This window comes from Mus caroli, unplaced genomic scaffold, assembly GCF_978045245.1.
Source record: "Mus caroli unplaced genomic scaffold, Mus_caroli_1 scaffold_20, whole genome shotgun sequence".
NCBI lineage: Eukaryota > Metazoa > Chordata > Mammalia > Rodentia > Muridae > Mus > Mus caroli.
In genome coordinates, this window is record NW_028227275.1 from 44,075,588 (window position 1) to 44,102,707 (window position 27,120).

The 27,120-nt window shown below is 42.3% G+C and overlaps 1 protein-coding gene across 1 annotated transcript in view; it reads right to left on the minus strand.

Moving 5' to 3' along the window:
• The window catches only part of Prune2 (prune homolog 2 with BCH domain), a 267,188-nt gene that overhangs the window by 188,275 nt on the left and 51,793 nt on the right, over nucleotides 1-27,120 (minus strand). The window contains exons 5-6 of the mRNA XM_085833931.1: nucleotides 17,229-17,378; nucleotides 15,180-15,274 (exon numbers count right to left, since the gene is read on the minus strand). Coding sequence (XP_085690057.1) covers nucleotides 15,180-15,274; nucleotides 17,229-17,378 — 245 coding nt within the window. The remainder of the gene's footprint in view (nucleotides 1-15,179; nucleotides 15,275-17,228; nucleotides 17,379-27,120) is intronic.

Genomic DNA, 27,120 nt, shown 5'->3' on the forward strand with positions numbered 1-27,120 from the left:
TGTTATGATCAAAAACCTTCCCTTCCATGTCTCCATACCCAGGCAGTTGCAATGAATTTCCATTCCTTACTTCCACAGCCCTTAGGAGAAGGAGATGATGTTTCCTCTCTTCTCTCAGCTGAGATCTTCTTGGTTTCCACTTTAAAGTCAGCCTCTTGGATAAAGTCTAAGGAAAATGCATTCATTTGTGCCTCCCACATGGCCTGGGTCTGTCCCTCCCAGAGCTCCAGCCTGGCCCATCATAGATTTCTATATCTATTCCAACTGTTTTCTTAGTCTACGGGCTTACTGTAGGCAGGCATTCTAGAACTCACTGCAACTCAATCAGCGTACTAGTTCATCCTTTAGATTGACATCCCCTCCACTTACTCGCATGGTAGCCACACATTCCAATATCACCCTAATTGCATCACTTACTCTGAGTAGGCTCAAGAATGTCAACAGTACATTTTCCAAGCTCAAATTCTATCACACCATAAATAAATATGAACCCCTCCAGTTTTCTTCGTCTCTCTGGCTAGCACAGACAATGTAACCTGACCTTTCGAGGATCTTCTCCCTCTCCACTGTTCCCTGACACGAGGAACCCTTGTAAATCAAAGGAAAGTTTTATGAGTATTTTCAAAGCAGGATGGAAAAAACCCTCGATGCTACTGAAGATTTGAGAGCCAGCAAAGAGAAGTGGAGCCTGAGAGCCCCAGCTACATTTCCAAGGCAAGACCTACAAGATGAAAGCATGAATAGTGTGGCTTCATCACTGTCTTCTCTCAGTGTGCCGAGGTAGTAAGGATCTCCCAGTTAGCTCAAGAACATTCAAGAGGATGGTATCTGCCTGTACGAAAGCAAGGCAAGTAGCACATTTAACAGGGACAGAAGTGAATGAAATATCCTGGCTTTAAAATTTCTGGGAAAAAATAACTGGGCATGTTCAGACATTTTAGCCATTGTGATTCCCTAAGCGACATGATGTTCGTGAAGTATTATATGTTAACAGTCATCTAGAGATTTGATGTATGTGGAAGGATGTGTGGAGACTATATGGAAATTTCACTCCACTGTGAGTTGACTATCTGAAGATCTGGGTGTCCCCAGAGGATCCTGGAGTTACAGAGACAGGGCCAAGGACAGCTGCACATGAAAAAAATGGTTAAGAAAGAGCCAGGTCCATTGGCAGGCACTGATGGATATTTTTCAACTTCTCTCATCTAGAGGTGGGATATCTCTCCTCATTTTCTCTAGAGTGTCACCAATGGCATGTTTTGGTAGACAGAACATGGTATGACCTTATGAGTCCTGACCACTAACATTTCTGCTTCTAGTATCTGGGATGGGTTCTGTTTTCATATGAAGAAGCCACATGAAAGACCACGTGGAGGGGAGGATTGTTACCCAGATTCACCATAGCCTTCCAGGTGAAGCCACAGCCACATGAGTGAGGACTGCTGGTCCTAGCCATACCTCGCTCTCTGATTGTATCCGCATGACAGAGTTCAGACTGGCCCAGAAAAATCATGAAAAATGCTAAACTGTTAGTCATACAGAAAAGTTAACAAACAAGAGCTTCATTTGTTGTTGCTATTGTTGTTGTTGTTGTTTCATAGACCAAAGCATTGTGTCCACAGCCAGCTAATTCATCCAGGCAGTTGAAAAAAACAGCCTACATAATCATCCACAGATCAGTTAGTTTTTCCCCTCTGTGACCTAATGAACAATGAGAATTATTATCAGCCTTCAGAGTCAGATTCTCAGCTTGGAAATTCACCCTGTGATTTGAGGTCATTTGCTTTCCTCAATGTCTTAGTTTAATCATTTATCAAAGAATTCTAATGCTCCATGGGATAAAAATCTGTCAGAACCTGAAAGCCTCCTCTCTGAAGACTAGCTTCTATAGTGCCGGAAGGTGCTCTTCAATTGACAACAAGGGACACAATCAATAGTCTTACCCAGATGAGGTGCCAAGAAGCCACAGCAATGACCAGCATGACAAGGTACAGTAGTGGCACTCATATCGCGGTAACCAAAAGCTGTCTAGTTGGACTTACTTCTACTGAAAGCAGAGGGGAAATTCGAGGTACTGGGATTCCGATCAATCACTGGAGGCTAATGAGGTTATCCACTTGGAAGACAACCTTCTGTGGCTACTTGACAAGACCAGCACAATTCCTACCTGCAGTCTGTGTTCTTATGCTTATCCCATGGGTACGAGTAGCTTTCAATCCTCCTCAACCAACTTTTCTTTGTAGCAACAGAGACCATCAGAGAAAAACATGACTCATCAAAATGCATAGAACAGCTGATCATGGAGTCGCCAACTACAACAGATACATCTCTAATCACAATCCTGGAGAGGTGGAAGCAGGTGGATTCCTGAAGTAATTCTGAAGATAGGATTGTGGTCCAGTCAGCCTAGCAGAACCAGTGACATCCAGGTTCAGTGAGAGACCCTATCTCAAAAATATATGTAAGTGAAATAAGCTGGACAGTGACAGATGTTAACCAACATCAACCTCTGGGCTACACACACACACACACACACACACACACAAAACACCCATACAGATAATTTAAAATTTTTGGTCAAAATAAGCAACAATTCTGATGTTTCTCCAGTTTTCATTTGAAAAAAAAAAATAGTCCCAGATTCACTGCAAGTTTGTTAGTGATGAAATTACTTTCTGTCTGAAAATGTTTTCAGTGTTTTATATAATTTTTGGTAATATCTAGGAAGGGCTTACCATATGTCAGGACCATTCTAAGTATTTGCTACTGTTAACCCAGTCTCCAGAACAACCCTCTAAAGAGAGCACTAATAAGTTCCCATCTTATATACGAGATACACTAATGCCAAGCGACCAGCTATAGTTAAAGAGCTGGCAGGGCCCAATCCAAGACTCTAGCCCAGGCGCGCTGACTCCTACCTTATTATCCACATCCTTTTGAGTGTGCTGTTGTGATCTTACTTTAAGTCTGTTGGTTCTAGCCTATAATGGAGGCAATTATACTCAGAAAATGCCATGTATTAGGAAATGGAGTATTTGCACTTTTCACTGGAAGATTCAAGATGCAGAGTGAGAAAACATAAATTATGCTATTCTGGAGCATTCATTTCATGGTCAGCAATTGTGTCACATCCATAGAAGTACCCACAGAGGAGAGAAGAGGCCACCCTGATGTGTTTTTGGCACCTTCACAAATCTACCATGTACCATGAGTAGATTTTCTTTACAGTGAGGGGGAAATGGCCAAGCGCTCCCTGCCCACTGTGGGCTCCCCGCCCACTGCGGGATGGACAGAGGCACACACTTAGATATTCAAACCATTGAACACACTGATGATGTCCGTTGCCTTCTCCTTCGTGTCATTTCTAATCTGAGGAAGCACATGGTGCTTGTATTTCCTCTGTGACCAAAGAAGAGCTGTTAGTTGGTTTTGGCATTTGAAAAGTCTGGCTCATTCAGTGTGACTTCATGCTTCACGGTGTCACATTCTGATGCCGTATGAGAGCAGCTGTCTAAAGTGTCTTCCTAACCCTTCCCAGGGCTGTGGATCTGCCTCTGGGTGGAGTAAGGGCCTGGGATGTGAACCACAATGCAGGGTCCAGATTCTCTAGGTCCTGTTTCTGCTGCTCCCATCTCTCTGGGCCTCAGCAATGGCCTCACCACATGGTCTGACTTTGGTCTGCATTTGTACCTTTGGCTTGCTTCCCAACTCTTCTGACCCCAGCTGTTACTTGTGTTCCTGTCATCCTGCTCAGACATCTCTACCCTGGGTTGTCTAAAATAATCGCTTTTCTAGGTCCCATCTTATAGCACGGGTGTACTCCAGATCAGTAGGAATAAATCAGCCTTTTCCCTGATGGAGGAAGGGGGGATTCAATCCAGTGTTTTACTAGCCCTGGGTTCCAACTGTAGCCTGCTGTAGCCTGCTGTAGCCAACTTCTAACTTCTGACTTCCTAATCATGTGCCTGCCGCACTTCTCCCTGGATATCTATCATCCCCTTGTTTTCATTCTTCTTCAGATTTAAATCCAAAGTATATCCAAGCATGAGGACAAAATCATTTCTCCCAGGCTCCTAACTCCATATCGCATACCATGCTCTCTTGTCTAGCTGTCTCACATGCTCTCCTTCATCTAAATCAGCAGCAGCAGTTCTCAACCTGTAGGTCCTGTGGGTCAAACAACACTTTCACAGAGGTTGCCTGAGACATATCAAGATGTTTACAGTGCAATTCATAACAGTAGCAAATTGTAGTTATGAAGTAGCAATGAAAATAATTTTACAGTTGGGGGTTACCACACCATGAGAACCTATATCAAAGGGTCAGGGCATTAGGAAGGTTGAGAACCACTGATCTCTATAGAGCATGGGAAGACCTTTAGTTTTCACTATCCCCTGCAGAAAAAGTCTCATCTACATACCAACTTCTATATGCCTTTCGTAGTTTTTGTTTCAAATTGATCTGGGCACATTTTCCCACTGTGTGTTCCTCTCCCAAATCAGACTGTGTTTCTCTGGTATTTGTATTTAATGATTGGCACCACTGGGAATGAACAATCACTTATAGACTATAGACACAATAGGAGAGAGACCAGGGCATAACAGGATCGATACTCTGGGCACATAACAGCTACTCAACTCATGTTTCATGAACAAATGTCTGTGTTGATAAGTGAGTAAAGGTATGAATGAAGTATGCTTGTGCATTCCAGACCCCCTCTTCAACCCGACTGCCCCAGGGATGCAGCAGTTACTTACTGGGCTGTAGGCTGAGATGAACCACAGGTGGAGACAGTGCGGGTTAAGTAAGAGTTCTTTGAGCTCCACAGACAGGTAGACACAAAATAACACCCCACTTCGGGGGGGGGGTGGGGGGGTTAGCATAAAAAGAAAACAATTTAAAGTCCAGAGAAATGAGGTGTGCCTGGCATGAGAACTTGTGAAGAAGCTGAACGCAGATGTCATGGTGGTGCCACAAAAGGGAACTTTAGGCTAAAAGCTTGCAGGGCAAAAGACAGCCACAGTGCTTAACATCAAGAGTCTTTCAGAGCTCCCTTATAAAACGGGCACCATGGACTTATTTATTTCAAAGTCTGGTTTGGGAGTCCAGTGAGAAAATCAATTGAAAGGCACCCCTAATCCAATAAATTCGTGGTTACATTCATGGCATGTCGGATTTCTTTTATTATATTTGTCTTCTAGATGTGGGATGTATATGTATGAGCGGAACACAAGTGACCTGTTTTCAAATATAAAGCAAAGTGCGATAAAAGGTTTTAAAGCACAGGGTGAGACAGGGTACACACCTGAGAATGGGTGTTAGCTTCTCAAGAGAATAGAAGAATACTGAGAACTTTTCCAGCCTACAACCTGTCTTCCTTTTTGTACCACTAGGCGGCACCACTGGCCTGTGTTTGCTCTTAATGTGGCTGGGACAGCACTTTTCCTTTTCTTGTTAGCAGTCTTTGAATTAAGGATCAGCACAGCATCTGAAAGCCTTTGTTTGACCCTTCTTGTTTCTCTCTGTCGCTATTCAAATATGTGTGTGTGTGTGTGTGTGTATTTATTATGTACCAAAATATATTCTTGTTACTTAGGGAACCAGCTCTATATTTGCACAGAGGGGAGAGGGGCCTCTAGCTTAAAGACATTCCCCTGTTGTCGTTTTCGGTTTGTTTGTTTTTGTTTCTCTATGTATCCCTTGGTTGTCCTGGAATTTACTCTATAGACCAGGCTAACCTTGAATTCAGAGACCCACCCATTTCTGCCTCCCAAGTACTGGGATTAGAGGTGTGCTGTCTTTTAAAGAGATTTCTCTGTCACAAGAAGAGGAACACATTTCCTTTAGTTTCGCAACCTGTTTTTCCATGACAATTTGATACGGTGTGGTAATTAACCATTAAAACATGGCATGTGCTTCTGCAGGAATGTTACAGTCAAACTAATTTAAACCAAGGTCAGGTCTCCAAATCAGCAAAAGAGTTCTGAAGGCAGGCGACAGACAGGGAAAATAAACCAAAGGAAAGGTAAGTAACAGATGCTATTAAAAGTAACTCAGGGCAGCTCAAACTGGTCCGAGTACATTCCTAAAAAGGCAATTAGCCAATCCTTTCAGAAATTAAGCCATCAAAATGACATTACAGTACATTTTCTAAAAAAATGTATTTACAGAGCAAAAGAGCAGCCATCCAAGCTCAGAATCGTGGCCTGAGGGGCTCCTTTCTCCGAGGAAACGTGTAGAAGAAAATTAGATCCTAAACTAAGAAGAAACTTCAAGTTGTCACAATAGATTTAGGACGGTGCTATTTCCTCATTTCCTCAGTGCTAAGTGGAGAGTGAGTTAAGTCACTTGGTTGTTACTGGTTTCTTTGTCATCATGGGATGGTTAGGATGAAAAAAGTCTCCTATGACTTTCCCAAATACCCACCGCTGTTTAAGGACTGACAGTGGCTAACTGGGGCCCTGGCTGGGAAAATCATTCCTTAGAAAGGCTGGCAGTGACGCTACACTTCCTCCAGGAACAAAGGGACAGTGTCTTCCTCCTAGAAAGGGATTCTAGAGAGAAGAATTGCCTGCTGACTGCTTTCGAGGGTCTAGAAACATAAAATTCTGTTTATAAATGAAAAAGTGAGGGGCTGGGAAGATGGCTCAGTGGGGAAAACACTTGGTGTACAAGTGAAGGGCGAGCTTTCAGATCCTCAGTAGACAGGTAATCTCGTGGGAGGTGAGGCCACTTAACCTGCCCCAGAGCCTGAGGCTCAGGAGATGCTCAGAGCCAAGTGAGTATCTTTGATAGTTAAATTATCAAACTTTGGGGCCAAGTGAGAGACCGAAAGGAATTAATGAAGACACTGTGTCGATCTGACTTTCATACCCATGTGCGTGCACACACATGAACCAATACACACGGGGTGGGGAGAGAGGGACAGAGAGACCAAAAATATACATAGGAAATAAAAATATCTAAAAATGCATAGATAAAGGTTTATGCATGTATTGGCAATGCCCTCAGATAATGTGCTCACTCCCTAAATGTGATGCTGAACTAAGAAGGGAGGCCCCAAGTAGAAGAAGAGAATGACCCACCCACTTTATGGGGGCATCCTGCACATTTTGATGATGAATCCAAAGAATGTGGCTTTTTAAAAGGGCAAATCTGCAGTGGCTAGAAGGAAGAAGAGCAGTGTCCAGGCAGAAGTGGCCCAGAGGACTGACAAGGTTTCTAAGAAGGAGCTGGCAAAGGCACAGGAAGTGGGAAGCTGTGTAGAACCTACTTAAAAGATGAGAAATGGGAGCAAAGTAACAGAAAACAGCTACAGCTCAAAGGGGCCGTGAGCCCTCGCTGCCACAGGCCATCTTGGTGAAAGCTTACAAGAGAGGTTTACAGTCCCAGACACAAGGGAGGGTTCTGCATCTCCATCTGCAGAGAGGCAAGCAAAAAAGTGGAGAAAATGGGGGCGACTTAAGCCTGAATCCTCAGCAACCTTAGAGGCGGCCACAGTTGTGGTGTTTGGGCTCAGTGAGGAAAGATTACAGGCCAATTATTAATGCTATCTGGTACTTTCAATGATTAGACTTTTAGTCCAAACTAAAATCTGAAAATACAATGCCTTTGGTCAAAGTGCATGAAACTCATTAAGTAAATTATGATCAAGTATCAACTTTCTATCTTTTCTTTTCTTTTTTTTTTTTGGTTTTTTTTTTTTTTTTTTTGGTTTTTTGAGACAGGGTTTCTCTGTATAGCCCTGGCTGTCCTGGAACTCACTTTGTAGACCAGGCTGGCCTTAAACTCAGAAATCTGCCTGCCTCTGCCTCCCAAGTGCTGGGATTAAAGGTGTGCGCCACTACACCCGGCCTATCTTTTCTTTGATTATTAAAAAAAAAAAAAATCTATTCGCTGACTTACCTTTAAAAACGTTATCAGCACTTCAGCTCCAGTATCTCACAAAGGGATGCACTTTTCTACATACCCTTGATAAGCATCCCCTTAAAGGCCTAACGGCCTTGTTCTTGTATCCAACAACAAACAGATTATTGGCTAACACTCTCTGTGGACAGAACATTTTAAAAAAGAAAGTTTTCACTTCATGACACAGCACTGGGTACCAGAAAACAAATTTGCCTGCTCTAGTAGATTGTATGCCAAGCTGGTCACCTCCATTTCCTGCCCACTGAGTCATGTGCCCCCTCCCCCTCACATCAGGGGTCAGAGTCAGAGCCCCAGTGGAGCGCTGGCACCACATTGTAAAGGGTGGCAAGGGATGGTTGTCAAATTCCAGAAAATATGCAGACCCATTATTTGCAAATTAGAAACAGCCATTATGAAAATTATCTAATTTAACCTAATCGCCTTCTAAAGCTTTCACTTCTCAACACCACTGTGTTAAGAATTAAGTTTCGATATCAATCTTGGAGAGATGTAAATATTAAAATCATAGCAAGCAGAATTGTGGCTAGAAAATGTAGAAGGGGATCTATACTTAGGGAAATTCATTGACGGGGAGAACTGGATAAAATATGTTTTATGAATCATTAGTGTCCATTAAAACAGTAAAGGAAAGGTGTCAGTTAAGATTCACATTGCTCCAATTGAGTTTTGTTGGAGAAACAAAATAAGGATGCCACTCTAATGTATTTTAAAGCAGATTTTTGCAGACTTTGAGCTGCTCTGTAATTGTCATCAAAGGCCTCTGTGCTGAAGGCTTGGTTTCAGACCGGTGACCCTGCTGGGAAATAGCGGGCCTGGGCATACTGGAAGGAATTTGGGCAGCTAGGGGTGTGGCCTCCAAGGTCCTTCTGTTTCCCTTTTAGCTTCATGGCTTCCCTGAGGTGAGTGGCTACTTCCACCACATGCCCTGCCAAGCTGAACTGTATCACCACAGACTCAAAGCTACCATGGACTGAAACCTTCCATACCATGAACCCAAACAAACCTTTCTTCTTTATAAAATGATTTATCTAAGGTATTTTGTCACAGTGACAAAAAGGTGACCAATATGCTGTTGGTGACATATTTTGTTGATGACATATTTTGGCCATCATCAGAAGATGTCTAGCATAGTTTACAAAGACCTTAAATGTCACAAGCTTCAGCTGCTAAAAGAATCCCTTAAATAGAGATGCTCTGCTCTTCCCGCCAGTTGCTTCCCACGGTAAGGAGTGGCCCATAGCTATGAATTACTAGTGGAAATTGATTGCAAATTGAAACCCATGCTTCCTGTGCCTCATAAGACTGATTCTTAAAATCCCCCCATGCACACAAGTCATCTAACCATTTTGTCATTTCCTTCAAACCCCTGGCGATTCTTCAGCACAAGAATGATGAAGCTCTGATACTTCAGCCACACACAGTTTTGTTGTTTGAACCAGTGTTCAAGAGTCATTCTGGTTTGTTCTGATTTTTAAAGATGCCCTGCCATTAACTATGCTGGCTGAGCAGACTGCCCTTCAGTTTATTCACTGATTTGGGAAAGTTGCATCTCATTAAGGGAGCAGATTCATACAAGGTTGTGCGTTTTAGAGTTGGGTTGAGAAAAAACAAGACTCAGAGCAGCTGAGCTACCTGAGAGGGGGGCTCTTCAACCCACTGAGTTATCTGAAGGCTGCACATGTGCTCCAGGTTGCCAGCTTTTAAGAGCTGCCATCTACACTAGGCTGGCCTTTGCTGGATGGGGTTGACTTTCTGCTCTGAGAGGAGACAGAAAACCTTCCTTCCTTGGCCCCTGAGATTCTCTCGTCTTTGTGGAATAGGATGAGTCCTTCCAGGCAAAGCTAGGAGCAGTATGTTGAAAATACTTTCCGAATCACCTGCAGCCACCCACCCAAGCTCCAAATAGGGTTGCTACATGCATGCAAACAAGCAACTCTTTGTTGAGCTCTGAGGTCCAGGGTTTATTTGCTGTAGATAGATAGTGGAGGCCCTTCAACCAGAGTAGGAAAGCACCATCTCATTTCCCTCTTGGGGTCCCAGGAGGGTTGGATTAATGTTCGGATGTTCTCACTGAAGTTTCTAATGGACACTGAGCATGCTCCATCACATGCCAGTGTCTTTTATAGTAGCCAGGAAGAGCTGACAGTCCTGGGATCCGAAGGAAATGGAGGAACTCATCCTTCAGAGACTAGAAGTGTGGCGGATGTGGCTTAGCAGAACGTATGCATGACAGCCATCGTATGCATGGCAGCCATAAGGCCCTGATGAGCTTGAGCCCTGGAAACATCATACACACTAAAAAGAATTTCTTCAAATGAAAACCTGATAGGACCTGGAAAGAGCTTGTCCCTGTATTTCCATTGGTTGGGTTAAAAAGCTTTGAAAAGTCTTTTTTTTTTTTTTCAAAAAATACTTCAGGATTTATTAACATTCTGAAACACATGCTAGTCAAAAATGTTTTCCTAAGCAGGGCAGTGGTAGCATACTCCTTTAATCCCAGCATTTGGGAGACAGAGGCAGGCAGATCTGTGAGTTAGAGGCCAGCCTGGTCTACAAAAGTGAGTCCTAGGACAGTCAAGGCTATAGAGGTAAATCCTGTCTTGAAAAGGAAAAAAAGGAAAAAATACATACACACACACACACACACACACACACACACAAAACACAAAATAAACAAACAAACAAAAACCACAAGCAAAAAAAAAATAAGACAAGCAAACAAAAACTGTATGCATTTTATAACAAAATAAAGCAGGTCTTTCATCATGACTTAAAAAACAAATCTAGGCTCAAATAATAATAAATCCATCACTGGTGTTTAAAATGGTGTAGACTTCAGTCTAGTTAGCTCAGTCTTAAATCACCAGTCATGATGGGCCATTCATATTCATCAAACCTTACTGAAGATTCCCTTTTATTAGGGAGGAGTGGACCAATTGTCATGGAGTTCCTCCAGTCTGTGTTCTTGATGCTAACAGAAAGTACAGGGTTTTTCCCTCTGCTGTGCTCCAAGGCACCTTGTGGGCAGCCATCTCTCTGCAGGACAGACTCTGAATGAGTAAGTGACCCGAGTCACTCCACCAGCATGCAGCCCCAGAGCTCTCTCCCCCATGTTCAAAGAGCAGAGCTGATCAGGAGGAGTCCCCAGCTCCCAGCCTGTAGAATGCTCCAGAATGCCAGCTCTACATGTGGACTACATTTTAGGAGTTGTTGTCAGCAGTGCTTGTCACCTACAGGAAAATGATTTGCGTGTGGCAGCAGCTGGTCTGTGTTCATATAGACAATCGTACTGCAAGTGTTATCATCTTGAGCTTTCTAGAAGGGTTCATCGCAGCGCATGTCCTCTGAAATCCATATGTCAAAATCTTAACTGGGCACACTTAGAATGGGACTGTATTTGGAAACAGGATGGTCTTAGATATAAATTAAATGCAGTCATTTGGTGGGGTGGGGTTCTTAAAGCTGGGACAGGGAGAGACAGGACAAATAACCTGAAGATAAGGTCAGGGGTCTTAGCTTCTACAAGCTAAGGAACATTGTTTATTCTCACAACAACCTGCATCTTGACCTGAAGCCTTGAGCCTCGGGGACCATAAGATAATACATCTCTGTTGAACCGTGCAGTTTGTGAACGTCGCGTCACAGTGCCTTTACATCAGCCCTAGCATGTGGTTACAGCATGTGTCTCTGTATGTGAACGAATCTTAGTGCAGCTGATAAAAAAACAACCTGGCCAGCATCTGACCTTTGTCCTTACAAAGTAAAGATGCTACTGAGCTATTGTCTTCAGGGACACGCATAAGGAAGTGTTGACAAAGGAGCCATTACTGTAGTACAGCCATGACCCACCTCAGTAGCTTCTCACTAGAATGGAAGATACAGACATCTAAATGTACTGCTTTACCAGGGTGTAAATGAGGCGCCATAAACAGAACCATTAAAGATTCTGCTAGCAAACGAATAAAGGTCATTTTGGTTTCAATTGATTTCTGATGGGCAAGTGAGTAACCAATAAAAAGGCCCAAAGGATCAATTCAACCGCCATCAACTGATGTCACAACTTGATGCACATTCCTTACAAGGTACATGCTACAGTCAGACTGAAGTGGCTTAGAGAAAATAGTGAAAGGAAGTTAATGACTGATTCCAAGAGCCTGTCTGTAAGGAAGGCTTGCCGCTGTCGCCCCAACTTCAGTTAAGGCTTTGTGCTCGTCACACCTCAAAATCACATTCACATGTAACCCTGTCTGTTGAGCAAAGCTCTGAGACCCTGTGTAACTATAGTGATTTGATTTTATTGTAGCTCTTTCCACAACCAATACTAACATATTTTAGGTCACAATTATCACCTTATGAGAAATCTACAATAAAAATGGCAAATGGGGATCTGTCAGCTTTCTCCTTATCATGTGGAAAACCTGAATCTCTCTGTCCATCAACACCAGTGATTTCTACTTCTCACACCTCTGGCTCCCTCTGCAAAGTATTTTATAAGGAGAAAAGAATCTTATCTTTCTAAATATTTTCACCCAAGAAAATGAATTGAGCCATTGGGCAAACAAAGTCCATGTCATACACAATGGTGGGATTAGGGCATCTGAAAGGTCCAGTGAACATGGGGTATGTTTTCTCCTTCTCCTTGATATGCCACAAACTCCCTCTTCTGATTTAACAGCTGGGTAGTCTGCAAAACTACCCACTCAATTTTTAAGACTGCTGGAGTAGTGGTAATGTCCATGAACATAAACACATAGGCCATTTTTTAAAAAATTACCTGATGCTAGCTTTCAGGCATAATTGAAAGAAATTGGTTCTAATTGGGCAAAGAAAGTGAATTCAAGGCCACCCTGAGCTACATGGGAAGATTGAAAGAAAGAAAGAAAGAAAGAAAGAAGGAGGGAGGAAGGAAGGAAGGAAAGAAGGAAGGAAAAGAAAAGAAAAGAAAAGAAAAGAAAAGAAAAGAAAAGAAAAGAAAAGAAAAGAAAAGAAAAGAAAAGAAGATCCAAAACTAGGTAGTGGTAGAGAATTTAACTAGAAAACATAAAGTTTGGTCCTCCATAGTTTAAAAGTAAATAAAATCAGAATGAAATAACAATCGGATATCAAAAAATCACAAATAAATATTTGTATTAACTAAGCATTGACTATGTGCACACAATTATGCTCAAATTTGAAGACATGTCAAACGAGCACCCCTGGTAAGCTAAAAAATCATCTAATTACGATTAAATATGCAAAACCAGTTCACACGTAATGGGATTCATAGTACACAGTTAAATCCTCAGGGTGTGGGTCATAGAGACTATGTTGCCTAAGAGCTCAGAGATTGGCAGTAAGAAATAAGGGGCCATGCTGAAGTGCCAACCCGATGTGACCATGTTTGGGAGAATAAGCCCGGTTTTAGAAAGCTGTGGGACCAGAGTCTCTTTGAGAACAGACCCAGGTGGACAGAAGCATTGAACAACGATTCTAACACACCACACAATAACTTTTGGGAGATTCTGGTCTTTGTTTTTAAAGTGAGGGAGGTGAGAATTAGAAAGGAATTCTGAACCCTAATCCGAATAGAGTTGGGGAGACAGTACGCTGTCACAGGATGCCTTAGGGAGGAGAATAAATTCTGCCTTTAACTATGTTAAAGGAGGAGTCCTTGCTCCATTTCTCGGCTCTCATGAACATCAGCACTCTGGTGTAAATACAGATGTGGTGTTTAACAACATTGCAGCTAGCTTTCAGCTGGTGAGAGTTCCAGATGTACCTGTCCATATACACAAATGCCCTCCTCGCTCCGAGAAAATCACACAGCGGTTCCAGAATTACACTTAACTGCCTGATTAATTACTGGACCTCCATGGAAATTACTGTCAAGATTACGACAGTCATTCCACCCCTGATTCTGCTTGATAAACATTTACAACTTAATATATTTGACAAAGCCATTTCTATACTGCTATAACACAATTGAAGGTGTATTAAAGCTATAGTAAGTGTATGATTTTCATAGTCTTAAAATAATTCACTAACTACAGACAGTTCCCTGAGCAATTACAAGATGTTCTATGTTAATTTAGGAAGGAATTCCAAACAAGTCATTTAAAACCTAATAAGATGCCATTAAATGAAGGGGGACAGGGGAGGGGGAAGCTAAAGAAAACCCTAAGGCTTGAACCAGTAGAAATGATTCTCAGAGCTACTGACCCTTGCAAGATCCATGTTTTGCTTTGGTTTCTAGAAAAGAGGCAGACTTCTAATTGAAGGTGATTATCTAGTTAGTACATCCCAAATTGCACACATTTCTTATATTGGTTCACACCCACAACTAATTAGATGGTGCATTTATCAATCTGGAAGTCCATGGAAACTGTTTTATTGATCTACACATTGAAAAGACGCTCTGTCAACTCAGAAGTGCTACGCACTGGTACTGACGACAGCCAGCCACCCTGACGTACATGCACATCTATGAGCTGAACTGTGAGGCTGATCCACTGGGGGTGAATTCAGAGAGAGGCACAGAACAAAGGTGCTGGCTTGCTCCTGGGTTTTCTAAATCATGGACGATATGTATTCCAGCCTTTCCCCAGAAATAGACACACTGAGACAGTCACTATCATCACTAAAAGACACAAAGAACAACATACCATTCTAAAGACAGATTCCTAAGTCGTAAGCTTTATCTCCACACACTACCTGCTTCCAATCAAAGATGGGGAACCTGACTAAGGAGATAAAAAATACAGACTTTGACAAAGACCCAGATGTGCCTCTATAAAATATAGCTTCCATTAGTTGGGTTAATTAATATTCACACACAAGTTGTTGCAACCCTCAAAGTAGACAAGAGGTAATTTACTAAAGAAAGACATAAAAATGGGGTAGCATTCATTCCAAGTCATTCATTAGCAACACTGGAGGGCTGAGGCTCCATGTTAATACTGGAGGAGTTGTCATTTTTGTGTGTCAAAGTGACGTGTGTCCAAGTAGCCTACAAAGGCCAAGCAACAACATGTTTGCACAGAGAAAGCATGCAAGTGAACCTAATCTTGTATGTTACGAGTAAACCCACACAGATCACATATGTGAAAGGCTGTGGTTGTGGTTTTGTTTTCTGAGATGGCAGTTTTCCACCAATCTGGACACTCACTCAAGGCTAACGCTTATCTTGACTCTCACAGCAGATGTTGAACTCCAGGTGTTCAGACGGGATCTGTGTGAAATCTATTTTGGCTGGAAGAGCACCCTGCCCTTACCTCCAGGGTCATGTTCACGGTGCTGATGGCCACTTTTATTTCACCGTCTGACAGCTCCTTTAGATCTTTCAGCATTGTTTGTTCAAGACTTAAACCTGTGGATAACAAGAGGAAAAAAAAAATGATACCCATTGTACTGGCTAGTTTTGTGTCAACTTGACACAGCTGGAGTTATCACAGAGAAAGGAGCTTCAGTTGAGGAAATGCCTCCATGAGATCCAGCTATAAGGCATTTTCTCAATTAGTGATCAAGGGGGAAAAGGCCTCTTGTGGGTGATGCCATCTCTAGGCTGGTAGACTTGGGTTCTATAAGAGAGCAGGCTGAGCAAGCCAGGGGAGGCAAGCCAGTAAAGAACATCCCTCCATGGCCTCTGCATCAGCTCCTGCTTTCTGACCTGCTTGAGTTCCAGTCCTGACTCCCTTTGGTGATGAACAGCAGTATGGAATTGTAAGCCAAATAAACCCTTTCCTCCCCAATTTGCTTCTTGGTCATGATGTTTGTGCAGGAATAGAAACCCTGACTAAGACACCCATGGTCCGTTAAAAAAAATGAGTATGTGTTAAGGGGTTATTTTAAAAAGTTGTTCTACTAATCTCAACATTTTAAAGTATCATTTTTTTTATCTGTAATAAGCACACACTAAATCAAAAATTACATTTGTGGCTGCATCTCTGTCAGGAAAAATAACTTACTTCTCATGGGGCAGGACACTTACAGAGGGATGACAGGATAAAGGAGCAAGTGAAAGATGAAGTGGTCAGAGACTAGCTAAGACCAAAGGTAAATCAGAAGCAGGTTGGGGGGAGGGGGTGGCGGGGGTGGGGTGTCTGAAACTAGAGAAAGGAGTCTGCCAGAGCCTGGTGTCACAGCAAGAATGAGGTAGGAAATGCCTGTGGAGCCTTAGATCCCTCTCTTTGGCCCTCACTGTTCTTCCCATCAACCAAACCAAAGCCAGAGTCAAGAGAGACTGGAACAGGCCACACTTGGGTGATTGCCTCCAGAGTCCCAAAGTACGCTGGTTGGGGAAGAAGTGGGCAGCTTCACCGTATAACCTAGCTGAGTAATATCATAAAAGTCCCAGATTTAGGTGACTCCCCCTATAATTTTATAATTGCCAGTTGAATTTTATGTAATTTGTATTTTACAAACTTCATAACACTATCACAATTGAGCCATCCATGGTATTGAACATCTTTAATTCCAGCACACTTGGGAAGCACAGGCAAGTGGATCTCTAGGAGTTCAAGGCCAGCCTGGTCTACATGGAGAACTCCAGGCAAGCAAGCCAGGTTCCATAGTGCCACCCAGTCTAACACAACAATGGCTATCTTATTTGAGCTGGTGATCCCTGTAATAGTCTCTGGCAATAGGTGTTATTGACTTCCTTATTTGATGGCAGGAACAATCTGAATTGACCCAGCAACATACTCCTCTGGCTGTCTGGAATCTTTGATGGCCACTGGAGCCTACTGTGGGGAATTTATTCCCCACTAGACTAGAGAGCACTCACTATTCCAGTAGTTTTCTGGTTTAACAAACAGCAACAACATCTAGTTTGTAGTAATTCATCTGTTTCTGTTATGATAAGATACCTACTGTGACTAATTTCAAACTGTTGATCCAGTATTAGCCGACTCACAACATTCTAGAAAGTTAACCACCAAGTTTTATGGCCAGGTGGTCCGATCTCACCCAGGGCTGCACTCTACAGGGGACCACTCTAAGACACAGATTTAATTCTTTCTCAGAGATCCTTAGTGAGTTTTTGTATCTGACAGGGCTTACTTGAGAGACTCCTCAATAAGCTACTTTGCCTTAGGGAACTCCATGACCCACCCTGTATAATCCACGGGCTAAGGTGTAAGATGTCTATATCCAGGCAGAAGCCCGAGGAAGGGGTTTCAACATAGGAAGCCTGCTTCCAGACCAACATCACAAACCCAGAAACCCCTCCACAAACACACAGAAAGTAGAAAGAGAATGGAAGCCCACTCAGATAACGCTCCACACAAGCCAGGAAGCAGTGAGCAACAGGGACAGTCACTCACCCTGAGCACTGAGCTGACTCTCTTGCAGCACATTGATGATATCATCCCTCGGAGGCAGGTTGGGAAACTGTTCTTCCAGGATGGAGAGGATTTCCTCCTGCTTCTCCGGGAGCTCAGGATCCATGCTCATCCATGTGAACAGGATGCTGCCTGGAAGGCACATAGACAAGTACTCCTGAGCTCCATCAGCCAAGACAAGGAACAATGAAGATCAGAGTCCTCATCTAGCCAATACCCGCTGCAGTGGCTGGACTGGCCCTGCTCTCCAGGACACAGTTTGGGAAGAAGGGAACAAAACATCTTCAAACAAACACAGGAAAGGAGATGGTCTTGGTTTTAAATGATTTCAAAATGGAAGTTAATGGCCAAGCATTTAAAATTTTAGTCAATTCTATCCACTTTTAGGGGTCAGAGAGCAGTCTTCCTGAAAGAAAATAAAACTTGAGACCTGTGATTCATGTAATTTATGTCAAATAGCCCAAAGAGTTGTTTGTGAGCTTTGAAACCTCGGGCCGAGAACATAGCAGAACAGGCCAGAACATGCCCTGGCAGGCCCGTCATTGAGACATTCCTGAGGCTGCTTAGCCATAAAGATAAAGAGAATGACATGCTGAACTGGCCAGATGCCTCCCTATCTCCCGCCCTTCTGACCTAAGTTAAATGTTAACAGGCTGCTGATGTTTAAATGGACCAATCATGTGAAACCGCGCCAATTCCTCCCTCAGCCCCACCCCTTTTCTATAAAAACCCCTAGCTTCCAAGCCTCGTGGTCGAAACCACTGTCTCCTGCATGAGATACTTTTCCATCCAGAGCTTCGCCATTAAACTACCTCGTGTTTTTACATCAAGATGGTCATCTGTTCGTGATTCTTGGGTGCACTCCAAATCTGGAATTGAGTGGGGATTTCCCCACTAGGTTCTTTCATTCCAACTCACCATGCAACCAATTTTATGTGTTAATTTACTTCTTTTAATAACCAAATGGTTGTACAGTTCCACGGTGCACAGCTACACAGTCGGACAGAGTGGCTCACCCAAAGGCTGTTTCTAGCCTTTCAATCACCATACACCGTTCTGAAGTAACTTACAGTTATCTAATCAGACAGCCTCAAAGCCTGGGTCTAAACCTCAGACAGAGACTACTAGCTTGCTGCTCTTGTTTTGGGGGGAAATGCTAAAAGAAAAAAAATACTGAAGTGTTGTGGATAGCCCTGGGGCTAGTTATATTTGATGTTAATTAAATCATGAGTTCCCGTGAGTGATTGGGAACAAAGAATGAGTCAGCACTCAGGTGATTTCCTGTAAATCTGCTTCCCACATTAATTTGTAAAATAAAGGAGAGCAGATGATTGGACAGCTAAAAGGAAAGGTGGAGCCAAAGGTGGAGAGAGAGAAGGAGAAAATGGAAGAGAGAGAGGACACAGAAGAAGAGGGAAAAGAAGAAAAGCAGAGCAGAAGCACATGGCCTGGAGAAACTGCAAGTTCTAAGGGGTCTCATAGATGGGGAAGATGGTAGTGTAGTGGGAGATCTGCCCAATTTGGCACACAGCATGTAAACATATTAACTGTGTTGTATTCTCATTGCCGGGGTATATGTGAATAGCATCTTACCATGAAGAAGGTGAGACAGATTTAGTAAAAATCACCAGGCAAAAGTGGAGGGCGACCAAAGAGATTACGAGTAATTTTCAACATAAAAATATAAAACATAAAAAATGATTATCTTTTCTATTTGTATTTAAGACCAACACAAATGCAAATTTTACAAAAAAAAAAAACCCACATTTATCCAGCTTCTGGATCCAGTACGCCTGTTGAAGAAGAACAGAGTTCTATGCACAACACAAAACCTGCGAACATATCAGAGGCCCCCAGTCGCAGCTTAGAAGCTAGGACGGTGCATGGACAGTGCAGAGGCCCAGCTTCCCAGCCTTCCTGTCTAAGCAGCTGCTAATTCAGAAGTTGTAGCCTCTGGGCAGAGAAGCCCTTAGACCTAACAGTGGTCTCAGAAGGCCTTAGAGAAAGCATTCAGGGAGAAGGTCTCTTAGTCATCTGGATTTGATCTTGTAAATAAAGTTTATGGTGACACAGCCATCCCTGTTAATGTCTACATTGTTCATAGGCTTTTTTTAAATATATGAGGTCAGACTTAAGTGCCTCAACAAAGCCTGAAAGATCTACTTGCTGGCTGTCTTTGGGGAACAGTTGCCAGCTGCTGTCAAGGAGAAGGGTAAGACCAAAACGGAACATTCTCCACTTATTGCAAACCCTGCTTTGAGTCAGTTTGAACAGACAGATGTGGTCTCTGCGGCTCTCTATCAGCTGCTCTGAGTGACAGGAAGTCCACTCTCACCACCTTGATCCTGTAACTAATGTTCAGCCGTCACTCAATGGCTACTCCATAGAAGGAACTACAACTGAGTGATTGTAAACTGTGGAGGAAAAACTCATGAGAAGACGAATGGAGAGAGCCAAAGGGAATGAGATGAAACTGGCCAGAGAGTTACAATCTTAGAACCAATCAAGTGAAATTTTAAAATTCTCAATTTAAAGGCTGGCCTTTTCCACAATAGATCAGATGTGGTGGGGAACTGGAAACTAAGTCAGAAGAAAGAATGTACACTGAAGCGTGGAGAGAAAAATGTAGGGATCTAAGAAGAGGAGGGTTTTAACATGTGCATGAACAGTTCCTGCTAGGGAAGGGAGAGAAAGAATTCTAACGTTTAAGAAAAACTATGAACCAAAACCATAGTTACGATAAAGAAATATTGTAGGCAGTAAGACTGCTAAAAATTACATTAAAAAAAAGGATTAAATCGGTGAGGAAGAAAACATACACTAACCAAAACAACTGCAGAGAAACAGAGGGAAGAGAGGAGGAAGGGGAGGGGGAGGAAAAAGGTGGGTGAGGAATTAAAGCTGTGTTTCCTCTCACAGGAAGTGTTTTCAGAAGCCTGGAAGAATCTAGAAATGGCTTGAGAATAGTAAGTAAACGAAGCAATTTGCCACACCTAAGAACAGCAATAAAAAACTGTATTCTTATAAACAACTAGAAAAAAGCCAAATTTTAAAAGTTTAATGGTATTGAAGTATAAAACACTTACCATTATGTACTTGACTTGGTCAAAGTAAGAATCGATTCTTCTTTGACTTGAGTATTTCTTTATTAACCCTTACTTTTAATTTTGGTAAAGTGCATAAAGCTGTTGTCAAATAATAAAGCTGATTATATTGATAAAATTTGAGCATATACCTCAATAACATTAAGTAGTCTACATGGCGTTCATTTTTAAATGACTGTAAGAGCAATCGTTACAAAATGATAGATAAGCATCATAACAAACAGTGATGATAAATATGTAATAATATGTTTCTAAGAAAGTATTTAAAAAGTTAAAATGCATTTTTCTTCAAATTCTATAGAGGTAAGGCAGCGTGTTTACATATCTGCCTGCCTCCCTGGTATCAGGCTTGGCAGCAGCTAGCTGAATCCTCAGATCACATCTGTTAAGGACTAACACTGGCTGATGCAGTCTGACTTAACAGCAATGAGCACATGCCCTGCTATCAAGGACTGGAGACCCCATTCAAGTAGGTGTTCTTCTCCTCATCCTGAGTTGTCTTTGATAAAGGCTATGGCCCAGCTTCGTGCCAGAACACCTCTGGAAATTCTGCACTTAGCAACATATTCATTTTATAGGGCTTATTATTTAAAGTCTTGTAAATAAATAAAAACATCACCCACTCGAATGAACCAGACCCAGAGTCTTAACAACTCCATGAGCTTTGATGCAGTAGAAAAAGCATCACAGGAGGAGTCTGCAGCTAACTTGTTCTTTGTTTGTTTGTTTGTTTGTTTGTTTGTTTTCCAAGACAGTGTTTCTCTGTATAGCCCTGGCTGTCCTGGAACCCACTTTGTAGACCAGGCTGGCCTCGAACTCAGAAATCTGCCTGCCTCTGCCTCCCAAGTGCTGGAATTAAAGGCATGCGCCACCACCACCCAGCTTGCAGCTAACTTTTATTCTAGCTCTAAATCTGACTTGGGTTTTTGTTTTGTTTTGTTGGTTTTTTGTTTGTTTGTTTTGGTGTTGGATAAGTACATGAAATATATTTGATACTGAAAGTAAAATATTTAAGTTGAAGCTCCACTATCTCTGTTCTGAAATCTCAGAAACATTTAGTAATTATATAGCTTTGTTAAATATCGGTACCAAGGTATACTACAGCCGAGGACACCTGTCTGCTCATTAGAACCTGGTTCTTAATGAGTGTTGATTTAACTTCTAGCAAATTGTGAGGACAGAAACAATCCATAAACCCGCACCTAACAGTCTCCCAGGTATTCCCAGGCTGAGAAGAGGGACAGAGAATTAAGAGCAAGCTACAAAGAAAGCAATTATAATAAAAATATAACAAATGCTTCATTTCTATAGAAAAAAATCAACCATATTATCTTTTGTTCAAAAGAATGGAGATGTAAAGAGACTCTAACAATTGCAGCCTGCTAACCCTGCCCACACCCCACTGCATCAGAAACTGGGAGACAGTCAGCGCAGGAGACTGTTGTTGTCTACACGATGAATTCCTAACAGAAAAAAAAGTCCTCTTTCTGTTTACCTGGGATTGATTTTTTCCACAAACAAACAAACAAACAAAAACATTAAAGAATGAATGACAGAGGTAGGCAGAGAAGGAAAAGAGAAAGGAGAAAAAAGACTTTCAATGAAATTCCCATTTTAGCTTAAAAGATACAGAAATAAGCACATTACTTGTTCACAATCCTTACAGATTTAGAGTGTCTGAGATTAAGAGAAAGGATACCTTTGTGTGACTGAAAAAGTAAAACCAAGATTGAATAGATGCTTTGATTTTCTAGGAGAAACTATAATTTCTGTTCCCTACCTCTAGTCTCTTCCTAAGCAAGGCAGACAGTGTAATTCCCTCGGATGTTATCATCATTTGGAAATGGAATGAGTCACCCTTGGAGCAAGAAAGAAAAAAAAAAAACACCACCTTGGCTCTTTTCCTCTCCCATTTGACCTCCTTATAAGGACCTTTTTGAAGCTGCTAATCCAGTCTACCAGAATAGCAAACAACTAGTCTTTATTAAAGGTCAGCTGCGATTGCTTGATTGCTTGGAGAATGGAGAGCTTGCTTCTGAGGACTTGGGCGTGGTTCCCACTTCATCCTAGGGCTAAGAACAAGAGCTGCTGTTTGCTTTAGTCTTCAGCTTGCGGCTGCTGTCAAGGCCTTATACAAACAAACTTGAAGGGCCATTTGGGCAAATCGTGGACTTGACAGAAGCACGTTTGGAAATCAGTGGCTGAGATCTCACTGCCAGATGGCTCCTGGAAACACACACACACACACACACACCACACCTACTCCTCTCTCAATATGATGATTCAGCAATTTAATGGCTCTTAGAGTTGGCAGCTGTCCCCTAGAATTCATCTCTGAGGAAATAAACCCACAAAGGTGGAAGAGTCTGCCAGGCTCTGTACTTGGCACAAAGCCAGAGCATGACTAAACATAAACCTTAGGCTGCAAAATGTGACAATGAGATATGGTCACACTGGGCGTGTTGGAAAATAATAATAAAGAAAAGAATCTTCCAGAAGGGAGGGGGAAGCAAAGCAAGAAAGGGAGATGAAAGGGGAAAAGAAAGAAAGAAGGAAAAAGAGAGAGAGAAAGAGAAAGGGGAAGGAAGGAAGAAAGAGGGGAGGGAGGAAGGGAGGGAAGGAGGGAGGGAGGGAGGGAGGGAGGGAGGGAGGGAGGGAGGGAGGGAGGGAGGGAGGGAGGGAGGGAGGGAAAGACCATACAATAAAGACAAAGACAGGTAGGACAGGAGAAGCCAAAAGATAGATATCAGGGTCCAAGTACCAAGGTCGGTGATCTTACCAGCCATGACAGCTGGGTCTTCCTGAACATGGAATTTCTTACACAAATAATTGAAAAGTGATACTTTATAAATATATGCCTTTCTGGATGAACTAGACGGCATCAATTTGTGCCTTGAAATTACTAACTTTCAAATTAAGACAATATACAGTGGCTCTGAGAACGCTCTTGTTTAAGGACCGACCTGCATGGCATTTTCTTCTCTTCCTGTAACCACAGAGGGTTCAGGCAGGGAGAAAAGCAGGTTCCTATGGCAGCACATCTCAGAAGGGAAATGAAAACTCTCCACAGAGCTGAAGACCAAGTACCCGAGAAAGAAGCTTATACAAACGATGTGATGGACAGGGAGGAAGCCTGTGAACAAAGAAACTAAGCGCCGGCACTCTGAAGACAGGCAGAGGTACAGCGCTGAGATCTGCATGGCTGGAGGAAAGAAAAGGCAGAGCAGCCTTGGTTGGTGTCTCTCTCTGCAGAACTCAGGCTGATGTTTCAAAGGCACAGCAGCTTCTTTTCCTTCTGTCGTTCTCCAGTAGCACCTTTATTAAATGAATGTGGGCTCCTCTGGGAAATACAGCTTCATCAGCGTGAAAGACCTGACTCAGGAGATCTGTGCTGTACAAAGAAACTGCAGAAAAAAGCCATGGGAGACAAGGATGCTGGCAACAGGGACCACCAGACTGCCAGACTTATTCCAAGGATGAACAAGGTGTCTACTGTAGTGTTGTCCGAATTTGTTCAGTTAATAAACCGTGGTAGCTATTTTAAAAGAAGAGAAATTAAATTCAAATTGTCTCAAGATGGCTAAATATTCCACCAACCTTGAAACACTGTTGCTGCGCTGAGTTACTTGTTAGCAAATACCACTAATTGTCCTCAGGGCCAAAAGGACACAGTGTCAAGAAAAACTATCAGAGAAACACAAGGAGATCTTGCAACCAATGGCGGCATCATAGGTATGCAAACAACCACTTAGCAACACCGTAGCAATCAGGTTCTTCATCAATATTTGAAGGAAATAGTATAGCATACTGCAAACAGTTTGATAGCTAATTATAGTAGGAAGTTTTAGGACCAAGACAATCAAATGACTGAATCTGAATGTTTATTTTTGTGTTGAGAAAAAGGCATAAGCAGAGATAGATGAGTTGAAACAGAGGTAGATACCTTTTTGACAGGACTGGTGGAAGAAAAGGAAAGCCAACCTTTATTTAGAATTACTTTGTTCCTTTTTAGAAACAAAGGAACTGAGACAGACAAGCAATCTCTGTAACAGAGATAGATGCACATACAGGCAGTGTACATTTGATTCACCTTAGGATCTAGACATACACATTAAACATAGTATGTGCTCTTATAAGACAGTTATCTATGAATCATTGTTTTTTTTTCATGTAAATCCTTCCTGCACTGAATATTTGAATTAGTTTACCAAAAAACATGAAATATAATAAAACAGTAAAAGAGTTGGGATGGAGGGAAAGAGCAGCAGAGTACAGAATAAGATCCAGATATCGTAGAAACCCTGGAGCTGTGGCAACAGCATCCACTTTCCAACTCTCAATGTGAGCTTCATGAAGCAAATGGAGACAGGACTGTGATTCCTGCTGGAATTCCCAGCGTGGTAGAGACCATATGTGTCCATTGGTGTAAAGCACATAACCACAGATAACTCATGTGTAGTGTCCTGGGGAATGAACCCAAGGCTGGCTAAAGTATGACGCAAAGCAAAGGGTTTATGCTATGGCATCAGAATGCTGGCTGCCTCCAGGTAGGAGTGGGCTGTAGGCATGAGAAGGATGCAGTGTCTTCACAGTCTGCCTCTTTAGATGGGTAAATTATCAAAGGTGTTTCCTTCCTGACGATTCACTAAGCTGCATGTTTATGTTTTTATAAACATATTTTGCATTCTTTTCTTTAGATGTACTATGGTTCACAACGGGTTAAAATTATATACAGACTCCTTAAGATTATACATGCAATGACAATCAATGAAAACAAAAGCTAGTCATTGCAAAAACAAGAAAATAAACGCCACTAAGATTTCTACAAGCTAAAAAAGAAAAGAGAATTAGAGAAAAGGGTTACTAAGGAAAGAAACAGTGTCCATGCCCTAGACAGTAAGAATACTAGCAGAATGGATCACAACAGCAGCTGATTGCATATCAGACACTCCCACAATCAATGCCGTCATGAAAACAGAGAGTGTGGAAATACTATTTTTAAAAATTGTCAAAATTCTTATTAAAATTGATTTTTTTCATACAAAATATTTTGATTATTGTTTATCCTCTCCCGGTTTCTTCCATATCTTCCCGACTTCCCCACACAATCAAATCCACTCTTGGAAAATTCATCCCACTGAATTTTACTGTGTGCCAAGCAGAGTGGAGACACCAGGTAGGGCAGTGCACAGTGCACAGAAGGGCTCTCTTCATGAAGCCGACATTCTGGAGAGAGCAAGTAGAGAAGCATGGAGATACATGTAGAAAAAGAGTATTAGAGAGAGGGCATAAGCAAGCTACAGGGAGAGGAGGTGTGAGTCCCCCAGAGTGAGAAATTTGGAAATATCTGAAACACCCCCTCCGCCAGGGGGGTAAATCTCATGAGAAGATGGATGTTTGAAGGGAGAAAGAAAAGGCCATGCTGTTCACAAACATGGAGGGCCTGAGTTCTGATTGTGAAGAGCTGTAGCTGGGAACTGTCATTGCCTTATTTATGACTTTAAAAGGTAACTGATTTTGTGGCAGACATAGAACAAAGTCAGGCCTAGATTGGGTCTCCACCAGCAATCCTAAGCTTGCTAATGCACCATCATAGCATGTATGGGTAGCTTCCTGGGGCCACTGGGTCTAAAGCTTTCAGAGGAACCGTGTAACTTTTGGACTTTCCCTCTCCAAATTATAAGAGAGCAAGGCAGAGAAGGAAAGTCCTTGGAAGGGTTAAGCCAGTCTGTCCTCAGCCTTTCCTGTTTTCTGCTCCATCAGTCTGTCTCCTGACTGTTCTATATTAAACATTTTGAGGATAATTTGTGCCTATTAGGTCTAAAGTGAATTGTGGAAAGAAAAGAAAGATTTATTCACAACCAAAAATATTTTGCACAGCCCATATGCCAAAATGACCACATGGCTGTGCTCATTTTGTGGCACCGAAGTGGATGGACACTTTCTAATGTGAATACCATTCCTTGGAAGTAGTAGACTATAGCAATGGAGAATAGCGTATGGTCAGTCCCGGTGTCTGTAGGAAGGTTTGCTAAGGATCCACATAGACACCAAAATATGTGGGTGCCCTAGACCCATGTGTAAGATGATGCAGGGTTTTTCTGCATCCTATGAAAGCTTCAGATATATTTCACACACCTTACAATACTTAGTATCACTTACAATACTTAGTATATAACTCCTTGCCAGTACAATGGAGAAACAATGTAAACTGTTTGGCTGAGTCTTTTAGAGAATAACAGTAATGGGAGATGCCTTTATTATGGCTGATAAAAAAAAAAGTTGAAAATGATTATTTCAGCCCAAGGTTAGTTGAGTCCCTGAGGTAGAGACCATGGATGCAGAAGGCTGACTCTGACTGAACCATACATTGATCCTCATTGAAAACAGATGGATGTAGCCTGTGGAAGACCAGGATGAAGGACCCTGCACCACACCATCGAAACAAAAGGTGAGTATTTTGCCTTGCAGGCAGGATTATATGTGCAAAGCATGCAAAGCACTGGGGGGATGCTCCAAGGCCACGGGAACAGGGAATTCTGATCCGCACCGGCACTGTCACAGAAGAGAATCTCCTTCGGAAGCTATTAACAGCCAGAGGAACTGGCTCTCGCTCTCTAACCAGGGTGCAGCAGGCCCATTTAACATTCTTGTCTAGTGAAACAGTGCAGGCCCCTGTGCCTGCTTCGAAATGCACATTTTTAATATTCAATATAATGCTACTCTTTAACAAACTCTTTACTCCCTGCCTCTCTGATGAAGCTTCCCGG